This window comes from Brachycentrus maculatus, unplaced genomic scaffold (assembly GCF_059751285.1).
Source record: "Brachycentrus maculatus isolate JH-2025_06_01 unplaced genomic scaffold, ASM5975128v1 h1tg000211l, whole genome shotgun sequence".
Classification (NCBI taxonomy): Eukaryota; Metazoa; Arthropoda; class Insecta; order Trichoptera; family Brachycentridae; genus Brachycentrus; species Brachycentrus maculatus.
This window is the reverse complement of record NW_028280962.1, coordinates 181,927-196,795: the sequence shown is the minus strand read 5'-3', so window position 1 is coordinate 196,795 and position 14,869 is coordinate 181,927. Positions and strand designations below refer to the sequence as shown.

The 14,869-nt window shown below is 35.5% G+C and overlaps 1 protein-coding gene across 2 annotated transcripts in view; it reads left to right on the top strand.

Annotated features, from left to right (window-relative positions):
- The window catches only part of LOC148307065 (multicopper oxidase 3-like), an 81,956-nt gene extending 68,471 nt beyond the window's left edge, over positions 1-13,485 (top strand). For both annotated transcript variants that reach the window (XM_088263981.1, XM_088263979.1), the window contains exons 4-11: positions 985-1,280; positions 2,233-2,419; positions 3,138-3,261; positions 3,809-4,023; positions 5,275-5,461; positions 7,659-7,874; positions 9,513-9,731; positions 11,065-13,485. In XM_088263981.1, coding sequence (XP_088120107.1) covers positions 985-1,280; positions 2,233-2,419; positions 3,138-3,261; positions 3,809-4,023; positions 5,275-5,461; positions 7,659-7,874; positions 9,513-9,731; positions 11,065-11,363 — 1,743 coding nt within the window. In that variant the 3' untranslated portion in view covers positions 11,364-13,485. The remainder of the gene's footprint in view (positions 1-984; positions 1,281-2,232; positions 2,420-3,137; positions 3,262-3,808; positions 4,024-5,274; positions 5,462-7,658; positions 7,875-9,512; positions 9,732-11,064) is intronic.
- Positions 13,486-14,869: the final 1,384 nt, after the last annotated feature.

The window sequence follows — 14,869 nt, the reverse complement described above, 5'->3', positions numbered from 1 at the left end:
CTTCATTTATAGACTGGTTATAAAATCACCTTACAAATGTGTAACATTCGCCCTGGGATGCTCAGACTTCCATCTTCTTTCATATAAAAAAACGATAGTTGTTTCATATCAAATTGATAGGTTGGATAATCCAGTGTCTGATATAATAAATAGTATAAATGTTGTCCACCTCCGTAGTGTAATGGTCAGCACGCTCCCAGGGAGGGTGAAATAAATATAAGTGATTTTTTACTGTAATATTTATTCAATATTACCCTGGACTGGTACCTGAAGCGGAGGGCTGATCACCTTAACTTCATGTATAAACGATCAAGATAACACTTCGTTTATATGAAACAGTGCTCTATGCACTATTGGGGTGCGGATAAGGGTTTTATTATTATTATTATTATTTTATAAATATAGTCAATTATGCAGTGTTGAAATTCAAATGATAGCTAACTCAAAACATTTGATATGCACAGATATAAAATAAGGGTGTACCTCAAGGATCACATCTAGGACCTCTTCTATTTAAAAAAAATATATTTAAGGTTTTGAGATATTAATAAGAAGCTTCTTCTCCTTTTAAGTCCTTATTACTGAGGGTTGTGACCCTTGTGGAAGCAATGACTCTTCTCCAGTTATCCCTTGACTGCGCTGCACGTAGCGCTCCAACCACCGAGGTGCCTGCTGCTGTCTTAACTTGATCGGTTCATCGTGCGGGAGATCTTCCTCTCCCTCTCTTCTCCTTCGGGCTACTAATCACAACCAGTCGTTTCAGGCTATCCTCATTGCCACCAGCAACGCGTAACTAAAGAACTGAAGAATCCATCGTGTACAGACATAGGCCAGAGACAAGCCTACTTTTAATTGCATAACCATTATATGATATAATATAATAAATTTCAGGAATATACGAATGTATATGTATATTAACTGTAAAAGTATTAATAAGTAAAGTATTGTATATATTTTTTAATAAATTTTGTGCTTAATTTTCAGGTATGCAAAGGTGATACAGTCATAGTTGACGTCACAAACTCCCTTATGTCAGAAGGGACAACCATCCACTGGCATGGACACCACCAGCGCGGAACTCCCTACATGGACGGAACGCCCTTTGTGACTCAGTGCCCCATATCCGTCGGAAGCACATTCAGGTACCAGGTAGCTGCTGCGCATGCCGGAACTCACTTCTGGCATTCCCATGCGGGCATGCAGAGAGCCGATGGTGCTTTCGGATCGTTCATCGTCAGGGAACCGGCCGACAGACATAGAGAACTCTATGACTTTGATAGGTAACTTCTATTTTTTCTTTTAAAGTGCATATGGCACTTTATCAAATTGAGTAATGTTAACTTGATCATTCTTGATAATTAAGTTTTAAAATTATTGGTATCCATCAAGTTAAAATCAAATTTTAAAATGGATAGATATTACCGCAATGTGGCTGCCGAATCAATTAAATTAGTAAATTATTACAACACATGGCAGTTTCTACAATCAGTATCAACATAGATAATGTAAAGTTAGTTAAATTCTTTATATATTTACAACTTCCAAAAATTGAGGTGATATGAATATTTAACAGAGGAAGGCAGGATGGTCAACGTTACACAGTATATAAAGTGATCACTTGAGCCAGCTTGAAGTTGCAAGTCCAGGTTGCAAGTCCCTTGAATGCCCATACATTAATTTGTACTTTTGAACAGATAATTGGTCTCTGTTGACATATCTTAAACCTTCTTCTTCTTCATGGGTCGACATGACGTCAACTATCACTTGAGAATAATTGTCCTTGTCTCGGGCAGCTCTAAACAGCGCCTCTACGGTCCTGATCCCCGTCCAATCTCATGTATTCTGGAGCCAGGAGATCTGTCTTCTGCCCACACCTTGTCGACCCTTAATCTGATGTATTAATTTCAACATGATTCATTGATTGACAGACCGAGATTTACAAAAGTTCAAAATGAATAGATGATTTGTAAAACATGTTTCATTTTTGGACAGACATTTTTTGTTGGGTAATATATCCAAAATAAAACAAGGTTCGTTGGATTGAAACGCGTCACATACATAAATAAATGTATAATTCAATCCAATGAATCTTGTTTTATTTTGGATATATTACCCAACAATTCAATATGGAATTCTACCAACTGTCTGCAGTTACAATAAAAAAGACATTTTTTTCATTGGTATATTTTCTGACAAAGATTTTTGTTTCATCTACTGATTGCCTGTTCTTAGATCTGAAGAGATCATGATGGTGATGGATTGGACCCACACTCTTGGTATAACAGCCTTCACAAGTCACCATCACTCAAACGGATCCAACAAACCTCCTTCCCTCCTGGTCAACGGCAGAGGACGGTTCCAAGAGTTCAGGGGAGGACGATCATTCTATTTGCCAACAGCCAAGTTTAATGTAGAACAGGTAATATTTCAGATCATTTTCCAACCTTTATCTACACCCAATGGTGTAAAGGATTTCAGATCATTTTCCAACCTTTATCTACACCCAATGGTGTAAAGGATCGTATTGAAGTGTCGTAAGACAATCTTGATTGTTAATTACACGAAGACAAGATCAGTCTTTTGATTCTGCTAGAAGGCAATGGTGATATTAAATAGAGTGAAAATCGGAATTTGAATTAAACTGCATTAAATTTATCTTCATTCTTACTTAGTCAACTCTTTATTTCACTACCATTCAATTTATTCTCAGCATTCACGGCTGTTTCTCTATCTTTATCAATCTTTCGACCCAAAGAAAACATAATTCCCAAATATACGAGAAAATCTACTTGCTATAAAATTTCACCATTTGCCACTATTTCATACTTGCACTAACATATACAAATCTGAATCAAAAACCGTAATTATTGGTGTCAGGCGGTCAGATTGTTTATTCCAGCTCTAATGCAAATCTATTTCTTAGCTAACTTTTTTCATCAAATCATCAACAAAAAACATTGAGACATTACACATCCCTGTTAAACACCTTTAGAGAAGTAAGACAATTATGTGAATCAACCACTAACAGTTCTTTGTCTTTAAGGTTGCAATGCCTTTAAAACGTTTTTAATAAATATATTTGGATATCTTATTCCTTTTGTTTTGTCAAATAATGATCCATATTTTTATTTTTCTAGGGATATCGTTACCGATACAGAATCATCAACACAGAGTTCTTGAACTGCCCCATTGAAGTCTCAGTGGATGACCACATGATCACTGTTATCAGCACTGATGGCAATGATATTGAACCAGTCGAAGGTAAAAATATTTTTATAACTATGTACAACTATTCCGAGTTGGCCACAGTGACAGTTGAAGCATTTTTGGTAAATTTTTGAGTTAAAATCTTTTATCTCCATAAAAGAAGAAAATCAACCGTCACTTCACTATAACTCAAAAATTTATCAAAAATGTATTCCTGTTACATTATGCATCTTCAACTGTCATAGTGGTATCAATTTTTGCATTTTTTGGCATAGATATGCGGTGCGTTGAATGTATTCAGAAATCAAAATGATTATTTTCAAGTGATATTGGTCAACGATCGAGGAACAAATATGAAGCAATTATTTGGGCTAACGCCATTATCAATATATGAAAGAAGAATAGGCTGGTTAAGTGAATACTTTACACACGTGTCACATTCACAATTCTACCTCAGGATTGTGTGGAGTTTAAGGAGATGGTCACCAACCTCTATTTAAAGTGACATGAGAAGGAGAAGATAATTTATATAAACACAAAATGTTATAAAAATTGTTACACATAAGTATATGCTGTAGTAAATTATTTGGTTGTCTTCCAGCCGTGTCTCTTGTGACGTACGCCGGGGAGAGGTTCGACTTCATTGTGGAGGCCAACCAGGAGATAGACAACTACTGGATCAGGTTCCGGGGGCTGATGGACTGCGACGAGCGCTTCACCAAGGCCAGGCAGGTGGCCGTGCTGCACTACGAAGGGGCGCTGGAGCAGGAGCCGGAGGGCGATCCCACCTGGGAGGAGAGCCACAGGGAAGGACTGGTGAGTTGTGCTTAGTAAGGGTGACATAATGGTGACGACAACATGGCTGCATAGTCCGATAGCGCATTCTAGACTTGTTTCTCCTAGAAACCAGTGTAGTACACTACTGCACGACTGCCGTTTTCAGAATAAGCATTCCATCATCATATCAAATGTAGACTAACTAAATGTAAATGTAGATGTGAATGTAGATGTAAATGTAGATGTAAATGTAGATGTAAATGTAGATGTAAATGTAGATGTAAATGTAAATGTAAATGTAAATGACTACTAAATATAAATGTAATATGAATGTAGACTAAACGTAAGTATTCATCAAACATTTACTTACATTATCAACCAACATTTTGTATATGAAGAGGTCTAAAAATTTAAAAATTGGATTTTTTAAGCTCATAATCTGAAATCTATTTCAAAATGAGTACAAAGTTAAAAAAAGAATATATAAAGACTAGCAGGTATTAGTTCAATTTAAAATATATAAAACTTGTGTGTGACCCATCATGACATATGGGATCGAATGCAGAGCGGACACCGCAGTAACAAAAAACGACCTAAGAGTGTCAGAAATGAAGACACTAAGGACCAAGAGTCTACGAGATAGAATAAGGAACAACAGAATAAGAGAAATATGCGAGATCGAATATGTCTTTATGTGGGGAAGACAACGAAGAAGACAATGGTATGCGCATGTGAGGAGAATGGAACCATCCAGACTCCCCAACATTGCACTGCACTGCAAACCCCAAGGTAGATGACTCACGGGCAAACCACCAAAGAGATGGATAGACAGCTGGGAATCGACATCGCAGGAGGCTGATCCCTCTTAAAAACATACCCCAAGGGCTAAAGCACTAAAAATGCAAGTGGTCAAAATCAAAGTTCATTCGTCATTCGAACCCATATCCGCACCTCAATGGTGCATAGGGCACTGCATCATATGAACGCAGTGTTATCTTGATCGTTAACACACAAAGGAAAGGTGATCAGCCCTCCGCTTCAGGTACCACAGGGTAATATTGAATAAATATTAGAGTGAAAAAATCACTTATATTTATTAGACCCCCCTCTGGGAATCGAACCCGGGACCTCCAGAACGGTAGCCGAGCGCGCTTACCATTACACTACGGAGGCGGACAAAATCAAAGTTACAGTTTTATTTTACAATATTTAGATTAAAATAACAATTTGAAATGTCCCTCTTTCTCCAATAAGCTTGATGTGATATATCCTTTTATATTTCCTTTCTAGCAAGTGAATGCTTTGAATAAGGGAACAGGACACAATGACACAATCAGTATCCCAGAGCTGACCTCCCTGGACGATGATGACATGGCGCTACAGGAGGAACCCGATGTCCAGTACTACATCTCATATGACTTCTATGCCAAGGACAACTTCCACTATCACAAATATCCTCACTACGGATTTTATCAAGGTAGCGAGCGGTACATTTTTATTTTTAATTAATGTTTTACTTAGTAAATACCACCATTTCTTAAAATGTACTGTGACACGTGTTTCGACACATTCCGCATCATTTTCAAACACCGTATGTGAAGCTAATTCTAAATTTTAGAGTTGGGTCCTTGGGACGTTGAAGGTTGAAGAGGGGTAGTAGCTGTTTTTATTTATTTATTTAATTTTTATTTCTTATCAGTGGGAACATAGACAATAAGGGGGAGGCTTTAGTCATTGTCATATTGTTAATTATGGGTTTATTTTTATTTTTTTGAATTTCTATTGTTTCAAAATGTTGCAGTTTATGGCTTTTCGTATTAATTATTTTTAGGATTTCTACGCTATTGTGGTTAAATTTGTGATCATTATCTATTCAATGGTTAGTGTAAAACATTAATTAAAAATGGATAGATTTTACCATAAAGTGTCTGCCGAATCAATTAATGAAAGTACATTTTAAATTTATTATTATTATTAAGAAGTCAAGGGAGCTTGCATCCCTTATGTCACTCTGACAATATTAGGTCTATTTTGTCCTCCCTCTGTGTCATAGCTCACTCTCAAGTCCTACGTGAGTCATGTAAAGAACATATAAACAACATATCATAAAGTCTTGTTTAATATTTAAAGCCTTCTTAATGCTGTCAAATGTACTGTTTTCACGATTCTTGATTGATTTATTACCGTGACAACCTCTATATATACCTGAAAAAAAAAAATTGCTCGTTAGTTTTAATAATCACCAGTCGATAAAAACAACTGTAGTTTTCGAAACTAGTCGTGTGTAATAAATCAAAACTCAATAAGTGGTATTATACAAGTGTTAAAATTTGTTTAAACATGTCATACCACAATGTTAATGCCGAACATATTAAAAATATAATTCTGTTTAAGTATTCAATCATTTTAAGCTAAGCGGCATGATAGTTACCTAAGACAGCGTCGGATTAGTTACCTGAGACAGCGATAGATTGTTTTACATTCCTATATACAGGACCTGTCTCCATAGTGTAATGGTCAGCACGCTCGGCTACCACAATGTTAATGCCGAACATATTAAAAATATAATTCTGTTTAAGTATTCAATCATTTTAAGCTAAGCGGCATGATAGTTACCTAAGACAGCGTCGGATTAGTTACCTGAGACAGCGATAGATTGTTTTACATTCCTATATACAGGACCTGTCTCCATAGTGTAATGGTCAGCACGCTCGGCTACCACAATGTTAATGCCGAACATATTAAAAATATAATTCTGTTTAAGTATTCAATCATTTTAAGCTAAGCGGCATGATAGTTACCTAAGACAGCGTCGGATTAGTTACCTGAGACAGCGATAGATTGTTTTACATTCCTATATACAGGACCTGTCTCCATAGTGTAATGGTCAGCACGCTCGGCTACCACAATGTTAATGCCGAACATATTAAAAATATAATTCTGTTTAAGTATTCAATCATTTTAAGCTAAGCGGCATGATAGTTACCTAAGACAGCGTCGGATTAGTTACCTGAGACAGCGATAGATTGTTTTACATTCCTATATACAGGACCTGTCTCCATAGTGTAATGGTCAGCACGCTCGGCTACCGTTCTGGAGGTCCCGGGTTCGATTCCCAGGGGGGTCGAATAAATATAAGTGATTTTTTCACTGTAATATTTATTGAATATTACCCTGGACTGGTACCTAAAGCGGAGGGCTGATCACCTTTCCTTCGTGTGTAAACGATCAAGATAACACTGTGTTCACATGAAGCAGTGCCCTATGCACCATAGGGGTGCGGATAAGGGTTTTATTATTATTTTTATTATATACAGGACCAACCTGACGATGGTTATGCCAGTAGGAAGAGCTACCGCTATGCTAAACAATATCACGCTGGATATTGAACTGGTCCATGTATCTGAAGGGGTATTCCGAAGCGGGATTCTTCTACATCTTTTACAAGAGTATTCTCGCTTGTTTTTGATTTTTTTTTTATGTATACCCAGTCAATTTTAGTTTGTAATGTGTACGTTAATTTAAAAAAAATAAATAGAATTGAATTGAGATGAGAACCAACATTACCTCCAGAAGTGAAATTTTGAAGGTAAACACATACGAGCACCGATTTATGATATGTTTAAAATCGATTGATTGAAATGTATGTAATGAAATTACTGTAATCCTTTCAGTTAAGGACAATAGGTCTCGTCTGTACACCCCGCAACTGAATCACATCAGCATGAAGCTACCCCCCTTCCCAGTACTGCCTGGACGTGCCTCGGTGGACCCCTCCATGTTCTGCAACGAGACCACAGTAGAAGGCTGCAAGGAGGACTATTGCGAATGCTCCCATCTGATCAACATTCCCCTCAACTCTGTTGTGGAACTGATAATGGTGGATGAAGGTAGTGAATCAATTATTGTTTGTATTTTTCTGATACTATCCTCACCTAATAATGCGTTCTCATGCATCATTATCGGTAGCGGTGGAAACATCCTATTTTAGTCACAAAGCCACTTTATATGACTGTTTAACAAAACAACAACTACATATGTACATAGTTGCTATAAGTGCAATAAGTGATTTTTTCGCTGTAATATTTATTCAATATTACCCTGGACTGGTACCTGAAGCGGAGGGCTGATCACCTTTCCTTCATATGTAAACGATCAAGATAACACTACGTTTCTATGAAGCAGTGCCCTATGCACCATTGAGGTGCGGATAAGGGGTTTATTATTTTATTATTATTACTTAGTACCACTATTTCATAAAATCTATTATGACACGTGTTTTGATGTATTCCGCATCATTTTCAAACACCGTATGTGTAGCTAATTCTACATTTTAGAGTTGTCTCCTTGGCAGGTTGAAGATTTTTAAGATTTTTTTAAAAAGGAACAACCCGCAAAGCGTCTATTTTAGATGCTTGTCTGCAGGTAGGATAGTAAGGATAGGGAAGGTGATTGTGAAAAATACATCACAAACACACAGACCAATTGAAAATAAATCTTTCTTGAATTCATTTTGCAATTGGCGGAAATCGAACCCGCGACGCCAGTTTCGCAGTCGAGCGTCTACCCAACTACGCCACAATGCCTGTCGTAGATTAAGGTAGTGATAGGTTTTAAGAAAAAATGGTATTTACTAAGTAAACTTAAATTAAAAATAAAGAAAGATTTTACCACAAACTGACTTCTGAATCAATTAATGATAAAACAGAATCAGTTCTATTTGAAAAGATAATTAATAATTTGTTTCTACTTTTTTCTCCCATTTATATCTCATCAAATACTCTTCTTATCAACTTAATTTAATAATCAAGAATATACCATGTTGATCAGATGTGGCGTCCACCCATGTAACATTTCTGGTTGCGGTGGAGGCAGATATAGTCGCAGAACACCATATATGTTCTTTATGATCTTTTCAGCCACCTCCACGACCAAAAATGTTACATGGACATAGGATTTATGTTTTTTAACTGATATTTCTTGGTGTAAATGCATTTTACATAATAAATAAAACTATATAGATGTTATTAAAAAAAATAACCTGCTTAGCCACTACTTTTAGAGGTTTGTCTGCACGTTGGATAGTAAGGATAGGGAAGATAAATGTTAAAATTATATCACAATACCCAAACCAATTGAAAAGAGAAAATAGAGCAGAGGAAGACCGAGAAAAACTTGGCACGATCAGGTATGCCAAATACTTAAAAGCGGTCAGGTTAGGAGTCGAAACAATCGGTGGGTGTGTATGAGGAGATGCATGAACGTGGAAGAGGCGAGGAATGTTTGCAAAGACAGAATAGTATGGCGTTCTATTCTCTCTGCCTACCCCTGTGGGGAAGCGGCGTGATGGTTAGTTAGTTGATTGAAAATATCTCTTTCTTGAGTTTATTTTGTCCTTGGCGGGAATCGTATCCGCAATGCCAGTTTTGCAGCAATTCGTCTACCCAACTATGCCATGGCACCTCTTATTGTGTTAATTGAAGAAATGTCAGTAGTCACTACCAGTAAGTTGTAACTCTTTTTTACAGGATTCACGTTTGATGCCAATCATCCATTCCACCTGCACGGATATGCCTTCCGTGTGGTTGGTATGGAGCGCCTGGGACGCAATGTCACGGTGCAGCAGATCAAGGACCTGGATGCAGCGGGCGAGGTGCACAGGAAGCTCAAGGGAGCCCCCTTGAAGGACACGGTCACCATTCCGGATGGAGGGTACACTATCATACGCTTTGTGGCTAATAACCCTGGTTAGTATGTCTGGAAAACCCTCACTTTGTAGAGATTTGCTGGTTGTATCCATAGTCAAATAATACCAGCTAGTCTTGATATGTTCTCTTTTATGTTGATTTTAATTGTATTTAAGTAATCAGGAATTCTAACTTGTAAAATTGTTACGTTTTGGTGCTATTTCATGATTTCATATTGGTTTAACACAGAATTGGTCATGTTTTGTTGCAATTTTAAGATTTCGATAGAATACAGATTTGGATTGAAAGGATTTTTTCGTGCAATATTGGAAATGTAACTTTTTGGTAAGGACCTCCACATATCGCTCACCCCTTTCAAGAACGTCATAAATCAAAATACTTGATTTTTCAGGAGAGCGTTTTTAATGTTAAATAATATAATACAATATATTAAAAATAAATATCAAGCCACTTATTGAACTTTTAACTGTGCAACAGATCTTTATAGGTAAAACCTGAAGGTTTTTTCTCCATTTGAAAAATATTTAGTTTATTTAAAAAAATAATTAAACAATACCTTTTCTTCAAAATGCAAAAACAACACTTTCTGCCCTGTAGCGGGTAAATATTAGGTTAAAAATATGCCACTTTTGCTGGGATATAGTACATTTTCTGGGCGTTCCGAAAACATGTGCAACTAAAAATTGACGATTTTTGATTTATGATGTTCTTGAAAGGAGTGAGTGATATTTGTTTATTTTTATTTGAGTTGTATTAATTACATATTTACCTTGCTTATTATGTACAAGGTTTATAGATCATTAATTGTCTAAAAAAATCTGTTTTATTTTAATCTGTGTTGGGAACAGGGATCTATTTTGTATATTAAAAGCATTTTTAAATTTGTGGTATGGTGAAATTTAATACTCTTCTTATCATTCATCGTTTAATATTAGCCACCCTACTAAAATAATGACGTCCAAAATACCAAAACATCGTTTGTTTTGCTAAATCATCTATGCATTTCTAACAGCGCTTATTTATGTATTTTGTAATTCATCTTGTATGAACCATATTATTTTTACTATGTTTTTTCTCAAATAAATGAAAACCGCGGGTTCTGATTAGTGAGGTATTCATTAAAGAAAACATTGAAAAAAGAGCTTTTGTGAAACTTGTAAAACATTACAATACTTTGAGTGTGCTTGGTGCTAAATACTCGATAATAAATAACTACTAATTGGAGATAATCTTGATTATCTCCACTTAGGAGTTATTTTTTATATTGTTTTTGAGATCTCAACATAGATAAAGGAGAATATGGAATCTCGCCACAGATGACTATTGTAAAATGGTGAAATTTATTAATAATTCAAAAATATTTTGATTCTAGGTTACTGGCTATTCCACTGCCACATTGAATTCCACGCCGAGGTCGGAATGGCCCTTCTATTCAAAGTCGGAGAGCATTCCGACTTCCCTCCTGTCCCGGAGAACTTCCCGACTTGCGGGAACTACATACCGGGAGAGCAGACCACCGCGAAGGTGAGGCCGACCTCCACGCAGCCCGTCATATCCATCACCCACTGGTGGCCGCTCGAGTACTTCTCCGCGGCTCCTGCCGGACGAGGCGTCGGCAGCATGGTCACCCTCCTGGCCGTTGCTGTTACCCTGATAGGAAAAATCTTTTAATTTTGGAAGATATGAAAGATATCAATAATGTTTTAATTTTTATTTATTAACCTACTTGTAACTGAATGTTAACAGTATTATATTGATAGTTAATACCTTCCAATTCATACTTAATGGTCTTCTACTTCTACTTTTAAACCCTATACGCACCTAATGGTGCACAGGACACTGCATCGTATTGATGCAGAATTTTCTTGAACTTTACTTACATGAAGGCAAGGTGATCACTCCTGCGCTTCAGGATAATGTTAAATAAATATGAAAGTGTGAAATCACTAATATTTATTTTCACCCTACGTGGGAATCGAACCCGGTACCTCCAGCATGGTAGCTTAACACGCTAACCATAACACCATGGAAGCAGATTACCTCATGCTCACTTAGTTGATAATTATTTAGAAAAATCTGATATACAGTGCCAGCTGTTTAATCCGAATGTAAATTGTCAAGTGGGTAGTTTGGATCAAGAAATCGTTCGGATTAGCTATCAGACGCTGTACTTACATTTTTGACAAAACGATAATTTTTTTATTCATTTACTTATTTCCTTGTTTAAAAACATTGAAACTAAAGAAACATGACTCTCAAGGGCATGTTTAAATACATTTTTTTTACCAACTTCAACGCTTTGTGCTTTTATATAATATAAGCAGCAATCCATATTATATAAGGTACATAAATAGTTTAAGGAATGAACGAATAGTTTAACGATTAAAACATTTTTATACATGCTTTTATATTTAAGAAAGTGGATAGAAACATTGTGATTTAATTGTACATTCAAAATAATCTTAAAACATATTTTTAATTTATTATGTGCGGGTTCACTTAAAAATTATTTGGTTTAAAGATTTAAAATCTAAAAAATAAGATCATTGTTCAGCCTAAAATTACATTTTTATATCTTAAAATACTTTCATCTGAATGATATATATATATATATACCATATATCTGAGAACAAAAGATAAATATTTTTTTTAGAACTCCTGTTTTATAGACTAAGCTCAATTCGCAATATCACCAATATACAATATAAGTAATATGTATACAAAAGAAAGTGTTTTTGGGTCTACGTATGTAATTTATGAGTGAAAATTCTCATTTTCAAATACGTAATACACAAAAACAAGTACTTTTGGTCCACGCATATAATGTATGAGTGAAAATTCTAATTTACAAATACTTAATATTCAAAAGCAATTGTTTTTGGGTCTACGCTTGTAATTTATGAGTGAAAATTCTAATTTTCAAATACTTAATACACAAAAGCAAGTGTTTTTGGGTCTGCGCATGTAATTTATGAGTGAAAATTCTAATTTTCAAATACGTAATACACAAAAACAAGTACTTTTGGTCCACGCATATAATGTATGAGTGAAAATTCTAATTTTCAAATACTTAATATTCAAAAGCAATTGTTTTTGGGTCTACGCTTGTAATTTATGAGTGAAAATTCTAATTTTCAAATACTTAATACACAAAAGCAAGTGTTTTTGGGTCTGCGCATGTAATTTATGAGTGAAAATTCTAATTTTCAAATACATAATATTCAAAAGCAATTGTTTTTGGGTCTACGCTTGTAATTTATGAGTGAAAATTCTAATTTTCAAATACATAATATTCAAAAGCAATTGTTTTTGGGTCTACGCTTGTAATTTATGAGTGAAAATTCTAATTTTCAAATACTTATTATTCAAAAGCAATTGTTTTTGGGTCTACGCTTGTAATTTATGAGTGAAAATTCTAATTTTGAGTCATGAATTACAAGAAATTATAGTAACTTTTAACATAAAGAGTAAACCCATTCAGAAGTAGGAATTGGCTTTAAAACTTATAAAATTGGAGCCTAAGTAGGGCTATGATAGGCGGTGTTTCATAAGCCGTAGACAGATTTCAGAGTCACTTAGACGTTAGGTAATTCAAAAGGAAATCCTTAGGAGGCGGACTTTTTAAGACAATTTAAAAATATGTCAGAAATGTGTCTTCCATTGAATTGAGAATAAGTGTATTTATAGAAATGTATACAATGTGAATATTACTTAATTTTGTATTGTACTTTTGGCAAAGTTGTCAGTTATTTCTTATGTGATATTTTATTAATAAAAAATGAGCATGGATCACTTAAAATTTTGTTTTATTTAAAAAAAAAATAGATCCAGGTGACGAGTCATCGTCAGTTCTGTGACATTTCTCCAGCCAGTATCCGTCTAAATCACCCCATTCCAGATATAGAAATAAATAACTTATAAAACAACACCCTCCTTATCATTCATCGTTCACTTTGTGTAATACCACCGAACATATTTAAGTGGTATTACACATTAAGCCAATATCCGTTTAAATCATCCTATTCCATGTGTAGAAATAACTACATAACTAATGAAACAATACTTAACTTATCATTTAATGTTCACTTTGTAATGCCACTTAAAACTTTTAAGTGGTATTACAAAAAGTCCGCCGCCATAGTGTGATGGTCAGCATGCTCGGCTACCGTTCTGAAGGACCGCGGTTTAATTTCCAGTGGGGGTAAAATAATTATAAGTAAATTTCACTCTCAAATTTATTAGATATTACCCTGGACTGGTACCTGAAGCGGAGGGCTGATCGCCTTTCCTTCATGTGTTAACGATCAAGATAACACTTCGTTTATATTATGCAGTGCCCTATGCACCATTGGGGTGCGGATAAGGGTTTGGAGAAGAGAAGGTACAAAGTGAACGATGAATGATAAGGAGAGTGTTATATTACCATACCACAAAGTTAACAATGTTTTTCATATATAAAATAAAACTTCTGAAACCTCCACATCAAAGCCTCGTCAGAAAATGAGAGAAAAGAGTTGGAGAGGCAAGATTATTTTTTTCTTTATTAAAAATCCCTTGGCATTTCACAATATATTATAATTAATATATAATAATTATAAAACCATTATCCGCACCCCAATGGTGCATAGGACACTGTGTCATATTAACGCAGTGTTATCTTGATCGTTTACACATGAAGGAAAGGTGATCAGCCCTCCGCTTCAGGTACCAGTCCATGGTAATATTGAATAAATATTACAGTGAAAAAATCACTTATATTTATTTTACCCCCCTTGGGAATCGAACCCGGGACCTACAGAACGGTAGCCGAGCGTGCTGACCATTACACTACGTAGGCGGACTTATATTATAATTACAAGTACAAAAAAATAAAAATATATTCACACAAAAAAAGGATCCCACAAAGGCATGGCCTTTGTGTGTGGGTATACATACATTATATTTTAGGTTATATAAAGGGCGCTGGCTAGAATACATAAGAAATTATCAGAAATAAAATTAGATTAAAAGTGCTAATATAAACTACAAATAAAAAAAAATCTTCTTCTTCTCCGTCTTAATCCTCATTGCTAAGGGTTGTGACCCTTGCAGAAGCAATGACTCTTCTCCAGTTATCCCTTGACTGCGCTGCACGTAGCGCTCCAACCACTGAGGTGCCTGCTGCTGCCTTAATTTGA